This window comes from Diorhabda sublineata, chromosome 1 (assembly GCF_026230105.1).
Source record: "Diorhabda sublineata isolate icDioSubl1.1 chromosome 1, icDioSubl1.1, whole genome shotgun sequence".
NCBI classification, from domain to species: Eukaryota; Metazoa; Arthropoda; class Insecta; order Coleoptera; family Chrysomelidae; genus Diorhabda; species Diorhabda sublineata.
In genome coordinates, this window is record NC_079474.1 from 16,961,478 (window position 1) to 16,970,414 (window position 8,937).

Sequence of the window (8,937 nt, forward strand, 5' to 3'; positions counted from 1 at the left end):
GTTGTCAAATGTCAATTATTATGGTTGCGTTCGGAAAATTAATTTTTTACAAAACTCAAGATTCATCAATAGACAAATAGTTGGTTGTCAAATGTCAATTATTATGGTTGAGTTCAGAAAATTAATTTGTTACAAAACTCAAGATTCACCAATCTACAAATAGTTGGTTGTCAAATGTCAATTATTATGGTTGCGTTCAGAAAATTAATTTGTTACAAAACTCAAGATTCATCAATATACAAATAGTTGGTTGTCAAATGTCAATTATTATGGTTGCGTTCAGAAAATTAATTTTTTACAAAACTCAAGATTCATCAATATACAAATAGTTGGTTGTCAAATGTCAATTATTATGGTTGCGTTCAGAAAATTAATTTTTTACAAAACTCAAGATTCATCAATAGACAAATAGTTGGTTGTCAAATGTCAATTATTATGGTTGAGTTCAGAAAATTAATTTGTTACAAAACTCGATACACTTTTGTATGCGTTTGACTGGTATTTCAAAAATTTTGCCGCCTTTTAAATTTTCACTGTTTACTGGATGAATTTTTTCACTTATAAAGTTCAGTAAATAAAACAATAATGATAATTATAGAATTCGTTGCATATTTTTATTGTTTTTTAACTTTTTTTAAACGACAACAAAAACACAAAACACGATAAATAATTTTCGCAACCATTCTAATCAAATAAATCATTAAAAATGTGATTAAAAATATAAAAGCGACAACGTCTAATAAATAATATTGATACCAAGCTAAATCTAGTTGCGGTACTCTAAGATGTGGGGCCCCGTTATGCCTCACAATGTACTCTAACCAATAAACAGTTTCGTTCATTGGATCCATAGGTCGATCGTGGTAAGCCTTTGAACGAGCCTTCGCCTTTTCTGCAAACCTAAAAATTTTATTTAACCAAAGGAATCGTCAATACATTTATAGGATTTTCGGGAATAATTTTTCACTAATCGTTTCATTTGACTATAACTTACAGGGTTGATGCAAAAAGTTCGGGAGTGAGTAGATGGCATGAAAATAATGCTGTGACATTAAAAAATTTCTCATATGACTTTTTGTTTCTGAGTTATATGCATTTAAAGTTGCAAAATCAGAATTTATATTTAAGTATATTTTCTACATTCAAACATTATGAATTTTTAATGGATAATTAGGCTAGGGGGCCAGCCTGGACAAACAAAAAATAGCAAAAATCAATTTTTCAATTGATTTTTTAACAAAAAGTTACTCTTTGTTCAACTCGATAAAATTTGTGGTTTAGGAGGTATTTCGATTTTTGGATCGTCGTACATGCCAAGAAAATTATCATAAATTGTAATTATTCATTTGAGGTATCAAAACATAATTTTTTCATAATTTTCCTGAAAAAATGCAAAATTTTCGTAAAATGTATAAGAATCGTTCGAAAATTCCAAAATTTTCTTGGAAAATCATTTAATTTTGGAGGGAATATCCAAACTTCCAAGATGAATTTCAAGATTTTCAAAAATTTCTAAAGTTTTCTAAAGATTGATAGAAATTTATAGAATTTGGAAACTACTTAAATTCCAGATATAAAGAATTATTTCTATCGTGATTTTTTTTTTAAGTTTTCTTCAGGAATTTTGAAAAACCATTTTTGATTTTTGATTGGATAGGTTATACACAATTAAAAAATTGTGATTAATTTTTTAATGACAGTTGTCTGTCAATTTTTTCAAAACCTATCATCAACAATGATCATATCGTATTTAAAGTTTCATTAAGGTAAAATTTACTTTCTGTGAATATGCCGACATGCATTTGATGTATGATTTGGCTTCTCGTAAAAACCAGTAGGTTGTAAATTGTACGCTTTCCGTGCAGAATTATACCAGACTGTACTACTTTGATTAGGGTTGATTGCAGTTTACGGAAAACAGGTTTTTTTACATAAATTACGTGAACTAGTTTCCTTTATTTTTAGTAAAAGTGTACTACCAAAAAAAAGTGTCAAAGGTCAAGAACGAACTATTTAGTTAGAGCAAAATGCGTTAGATGTAGTTGATGCTAATCCCACAACTAGCGTACCCAAAATGTCACTACGTTTTAAACACCATCGACAACTACCCATGAGTTCTTCATCCCTTTCACATCCAGAATGTGCACACCATGGAAGTTGAGGATTGGGGGAGGATTTGTTGATCAAAATGCATTAGATGTAGGGATTATCCAGCAAGACTTATTCGTTGGTTTCTAGATAAACAACTGGTTTTACATTTACATTTTTGGGCAGATTAAAATCCTGGTCAGCGTAACTAAGAATGTCTCTAAACATTCTCAGAGATATGTGGTTCATGAACTACCTAAATAATGTAAAAAATCATCTTAATAACATTTTTCCCAATATTAGTCAAGGAGCTCCATTTGCACGGCCACTACGTTCCCCTGAATTAAATACAATGGTTTTATATTTTGGGAATATCTTAAAAGTTTGGTATATGCAACCCCTATAAACACAAGGAACGGAATGATCGATAGAATAAACTTCCATTGTGACGCTTTGAACTTGGAAAGCTCTTCCAAGTTCAAAGAAATCGCCTGTGTAGACTCCGGAAGTGTGTAGAAGTGCAAGGTACTCATGTCGAATATTTTTTTTATATAAGAACACGATATTTGACGGTATAAAGTTCAATTAGAAGTCTTTGATTGTGTTTCAATGAGTATTTTCAAAAAATAATTTATGATAATTTTTTTAAGAATGTCTTTTTATGGCGAACGGTTTCTTCGGCCTATAACTCAGAAACGAGGGGTCGTATAACAGAATTTCTTTCATATCATTTCATTATTTTCGCGTTATCTACTAGCTCCCGAAGTTTTTTCATTCCAGGAACAAAATTTCTTACTTTTTATCGGATACGACTTCTTCGATGGCTGCCGATAGATGCTTATCGTTCAAATCATTCATATAAATGGTTTTAGAATACCCTAAGCTCTCAGCTAGAATGGCATTTTTCAATTGATCTCCCAAAATAGGTATAGTTATAAGAGGTATTCCATGGTATACGGCTTCTATGCTGCTTAATATTCCCCCATGGGTTATGAACAGTTTTACATTTGGATGCGCTAAATTAATATTAAAATTAGTATATTCTAGAACGAACGTAAATTATTAGCTATTATTGAGTAAGTTTTTTAACGATCTAGAACGAATCAATGACTTTTTTGACTATATAGAATAAGTTAACACGTTTTTGATTAATAAATTTTTATACGATATAGAACAGAATAATGAGTTTTTTTTAAAATCTAGAACAAATTAATAATTTTTTGTACGATATAGAACAGATTAATACGTTTTTGACGATAAAGAACAGAATAATGAGTTTTTTAAGATCTAGAACAAACTAATAAGTTTTTTGACTACATAGAACAAATTAATAAGTTTTTTGACCATATAGAACAAATTAATGAGTTTTTTTGACGATCTAGACCAAATCAATGACTTTTTTGACTATATTGACAGAACGTATTAATACGTTTTTTGACGATATAGAACAGAATAATAAGTTTTTTAAGATCTAGAACAAACTAATAAGTTTTTTGACTATATAGAACAAATTAATAATTTTTTGTACGATATAGAACAGATTAATACGTTTTTGACGATAAAGAACAGAATGAGTTTTTTAAGATCTAGAACAAACTAATAAGTTTTTTGACTATATAGAACAAATTAATAAGTTTTTTGACCATATAGAACAAATTAATGAGTTTTTTTGACGATCTAGACCAAATCAATGACTTTTTTGACTATATTGACATAACGTATTAATACGTTTTTTGACGATATAGAACAGAATAATAAGTTTTTTAAGATCTAGAACAGAATAATGAGTTTTTTAAGATCTAGAACAAACTAATAAGTTTTTTGACTATATAGAACAAATTAATAAGTTTTTTGACCACATAGAACAAATTAATGAGTTTTTTTGACGATCTAGACCAAATCAATGACTTTTTTGACTATATTGACATAACGTATTAATACGTTTTTTGACGATATAGATATAGAACAGATTAATGAGTTTTTTAAGATCTAGAACAGAATAATGAGTTTTTTAAGATCTAGAACAAACTGATAAGTTTTTTGACTATATAGAACAAATTAATGAGTTTTTTTGACGATCTAGACCAAATCAATGACTTTTTTGACTATATTGACAGAACGTATTAATACATTTTTTGACGATATAGATATAGAACAGATTAATGAGTTTTTTAAGATCTAGAACAAACTAATAAGTTTTTTAACTATATAGAACAAATTAATAAGTTTTTTGACCATATAGAACAAATTAATAAGTTTTTTGGCCATATAGAACAAATTAATGAGTTTTTTGACGATCTAGACCAAATCAAGACTGTTTTGACTATATTGACATAACGTATTAATACGTTTTTTGACGATATAGATATAGAACAGATTAATGAGTTTTTTAAGATCTAGAACAGAATAATGAGTTTTTTAAGATCTAGAACAAACTAATAAGTTTTTTGACCATATAGAACAAATTAATGAGTTTTTTTGACGATCTAGACCAAATCAATGAGATTTTTGACTATATTGACAGAACGTATTAATACATTTTTTGACGATATAGATATAGAACAGATTAATGAGTTTTTTAAGATCTAGAACAAACTAATAAGTTTTTTAACTATATAGAACAAATTAATGAGCTTTTTGACGATCTAGATCAAATCAATGACTTTTTTGACTAAAATGACAAAACGTATTAATACGTTTTTTGACAATATAGAACAGATTAATGAGTTTTTTAAGATCTAGAACAAATTAATAAGTTTTTGTACGATATAGAACAGAATAATGAGTTTTATGACGATCTAGACCAAATCAATGACTTTTTTGACTATATAGATAGAATGTATTAATACGTTTTTTGACGATATAAAACAGAATAATGAGTTTGTTTAAGATCTAGAACCAATTAATAAGTTTTGTGACGAACAAATCAATTAGTTTTTTGGCCACACTGAACAAGAGGATATAGAACAAATTAATAAGTTTTTGTACGATACAACAAACTAAATGCACTACTTTCAACTTAAAACCATTACAATGTTATAAACCACGATACACGATATAAAAATTGTTTTGAAATCAATATGTTCCAATCTGTAATCAAAACAAATTCGATTTGTTGTTGGAACGTTTATAATTGTACGTGAGCATGATCTCTTTCGGTTTGTCACTTGGAAACAAATATGGTTGATTGAGGACACGCTCATTTTACTTCTCATTCGAATCAAAAAGTTTTTCATCTAAATTTGTGAAAATTGTGAAAATAGTTCCGTTTGTTTTTTCGAATTTCGGGTATTAGTTCATGAAATCATAAACAGGATCTTAACCAACTATCCAAAGATCATAGGAAACTTCACCTAACTAAAACACCCCACTTAACAGCTCTTACTGAACAATAAAATTTTATAAACAGTTTAACTTACCTAATAATTCCATTTGAGGTACCCATTTTTCTATTTTGACGTTTTCCGGTTTACCAGGTAAACTGTCATCTTCAAATTTCCATATAATTCGTTCTTTACGTTTAGAAAAAGCTTCCATTATACCATCCCTTATTGGTAAAGGTAAATCAATACTTTTGACTTGCGAACCTAAACTGAAATATATCACGCCTTCATTCGCTTCGTCTAAATACTTTTGTAAATCATCCGGTAAAGTTTTGGGAGGTTTTATATGAAACCCGGCGATGTCCTTGACGCAGGGTACGGCCGCAACCGGTCGATCGAAACTGACATGGGAATTGTATAAAGCTAAAGAAACGTTGTACAATATTTCATTCAAATCCAAATCTTCGGAAATATATTTACGAACTAATCCATTTTGGTGTGGATAATGAATGATTTTATTAACTAGATACTGCATCAGGGTAAACCAAGTATTAATCAATCTTTCTTTAAAGTTCATATGTCCAGTATAACCCAGAATTAACACGGGATCGAATGAAGGATTATTCGGAGTACCGACTAAATGATTTATCCAATTACTCGCGCCGTGATTGTAAAAAATCACTTGATGAGCTCCGAAATGCGGAGCTAGAGCTTTTAAAGCTTCCAAGTTGAAATGAGTTATAATAACTGCGTCGAATTTTGGTTTTTCTTTAATCATTTTTTGTACTTCTGTTTGATTCAGTACCATTTCTGTTATCGCATCTAATATTTCTATTAAATTTAAATAATGTTTCGTTGGATACGAGAAGTAATCTTTGAATGTGTCTGCATTAGCTTTTGTATTTCTTGTTATTAGAGCTAAAAATAAATAGTTTCCTATATAACTTCATGCATATACAATTTTTAATTGATTTTATAAATAAAACATAATTGGCGCAGTCAGTAGGATTGCGAAACTCACTTAAAGAAACATTCCTACATCAACAACATTTGAAATTAATTATCCAGATTAATCAAAACATCTTCCTGGAAGGACAACAGTTGAATTTCATACTCTCAGGCATGATATAATCAATATTTTCCAGAAATAAAACAAAGAAAATTTATTTAGACGGAATACATAAATAAAGTCAACCAACGTCCGAACAATTCTACCATATATTCCCAAAGTAACAGACAGAATTTACAATTTACTTCAAAGTTCATACATAAAAACGATATATAAACTAATAAAGAAAATAAAAATCGTATACATAGGAACAACAAATAGGTCTGTAAACACAAGAATCAACTAGCATCTGACGCTTGAAACACACCGAAAAATCCGTCGTTGCGTATTGACTCGTCGTATCAGATCAAACTCTACAAGAAAGCTATAGAAATTCATAAAAATGCATCAAACTTCAACAAAACAGAGGTACATAAAATATGGATTCCAACAAAGATAAACTCTGGTCGAAGATCGTCACCACCGAAGAAAGAAACTCACAATCGAACAGTTGATTCCGCCTACCCGAGTCATCCATCAACATCGAAATTAAATTGACATTGACAATACCTTATTCAACGGCATTTCATAGAATCGTTCCAGATGAATTCTGAATAACAGCTCCCGTAAAGTCTTCCCCACTGTCAAAAAAAAGATGCACGAACGACGATATTCAAAACCTCAAAAAGACTTTCTGTTTCACTTAGAAAGTAACCTCGCAGAAGCCGAAGGTAAAGAAAGACCAAAAGGAGAAAAATTAAATTTCAAAGATTCACAACTTTGAGTTGGCAATGCTGATTTATTTGACAACTCATTTAACATCTGTCAGTTGCTTATTCTTGAGTTTGATTTGATAATTGATAATGATTAGACTAACACACCAAAACAACGCTAGCTATTATTGATATTGATATCAAAATAATGTATTCCACAAACTTATCGATATAAATATCGTCGTTCAGATCAGCTTATCGAATAACAATGGATCACGTTTCCTCTTACTGATAATAAGTATTCCTTGAGACCTGGTGAATTGAGCTATGAAGAAGCTGTACAGAAAAGCATTGAAGAAGACACAAATTACCAATTCGAGGCCGATATAAAAGGATCTGGGTGTAATCAACAATCAATTTGAGCATTTCATTCGATTTTTTATCCCCTGAAGAAGCCTTTTTTTATTGAATGGATACATAAAAAAAGTACTATTCAAAACAAAATCTCAAAATCTTTCTGGGTTACGTGTTTCCTCTTACTGATAATAAGCATTCCTTGAGACCTGGTACATTGAGCTATGAAGAAACTGTACAGGAAAGCATTGAAGAAGACCCAAATTAACAATTCAAGGCCGATATAAAAGGATGTAATCAACATTCAATTTGAGCATTTCATTAAAAGTCTTGTCCCCTGAAGAAGCCTTTCTTGATTGAATGGATACACAAACAAGATACTAGACAAAAAAAACTCGAAAAGACTTCTGGGATGCGTGTGGTGCGACTCAATTTGAGCGAATCTTCAAGCTACAAAAGAGAACTTTAGTCGGACTAAACAGCAGAGACTAAAATATTAAAAACTCTGACTCTTCCTTCCTTTTTCATCTTTGAATTCGTTTGCCTAATTCGTAAGCACGCTTCTCCTATTTCAGAAAGATCGTTGCACGATCTACCTACTCTACGTTCAGAATTAGTTAAGGGCTCAATATGTTACAATGCAAAAAAATGCACAATCTCTTGCCAAGTGAATTCAAATCGATATCATCTTTTCTTCTAATGGTTTTCTTCTGAATATTGAAATTTTGTTTTATTTGTAACTTTATTTAGTTATTTTTATGTTTGTTTTTCAGCTTTTACAAGCTTTTGTCCACAAATTGTAATTTTTTCACAATAAAGCATTTCACACTCTCTCTCTAATTAAAGTTACTCACCTATTTGATCTCTTAATAGTTCTTTCAAAACTATTTGTTTATAATTTTCGTTCGGTGGATCTTTCTCTTCGTACACTGTCAAAATGGTAACTTCATGACCTGCTTTTGCTAATCCTTTCATAAGTTCGTTGCCGAGAAAGTAGTGACTCTTAGCGAAAAAGGGAAATACCCCTAAATATTTGTAAGCCGCTACATTATCACAGTACAAGATGAATGGAAACAAAAAAAATATGTTTTTAATGTTCACCATGATATTAACTCATTTTAAATTACTGTCGATTGAGAATTTTGTTTTCTTCGACATTCGATTTCGATAAAACCGATAAATTTGTACGTAGTCCGGTAAATATAGAAAAAAATTTGGCAAATCGTTTAAAATTTGTATTAAATTATTAAAAATTCGAAAGCAATTGAATTTGGTATTCTAAAAAAACGAAATAAGAGCTGGCAGAACTGGTAAAGCCTTTTGTAACATCTTATTAATATGAATTTTCAATATAAATAGAATTATCTGCATAAATACGCACGCCATCTTACGGCCCGTCCATAACAGGATG

The 8,937-nt window shown here is 30.0% G+C and overlaps 1 protein-coding gene across 1 annotated transcript; it reads right to left on the reverse strand.

Annotated features, from left to right (window-relative positions):
• Positions 1 to 568: 568 nt before the first annotated feature.
• Positions 569 to 8,661, reverse strand: LOC130445497 (UDP-glucosyltransferase 2-like). Its single transcript, XM_056781146.1, has 4 exons — positions 8,381 to 8,661; positions 5,508 to 6,329; positions 2,885 to 3,104; positions 569 to 900 (listed from the first exon to the last, which is right to left on the reverse strand). Exons 1-4 carry the CDS (start codon positions 8,628 to 8,630, stop codon positions 615 to 617), a joined length of 1,578 nt encoding a protein of 525 aa, XP_056637124.1. The 5' UTR covers positions 8,631 to 8,661; the 3' UTR covers positions 569 to 614.
• Between the last annotated feature and the right edge of the window lie 276 nt (positions 8,662 to 8,937).

Coding starts and splice junctions, on each gene's coding strand:
- LOC130445497 (XM_056781146.1), bottom strand. CDS start 8,630: ATGGTGAACATTAAAAACATATTTTTTTTGTTTCCATTCATCTTGTAC. Junction 6,330..8,380: donor ACTATTAAGAGATCAAATAG/GTGAGTAACTTT, acceptor ATTTATTTTTAG/CTCTAATAACAAGAAATACA. Junction 3,105..5,507: donor ACCTCAAATGGAATTATTAG/GTAAGTTAAACT, acceptor ATATTAATTTAG/CGCATCCAAATGTAAAACTG.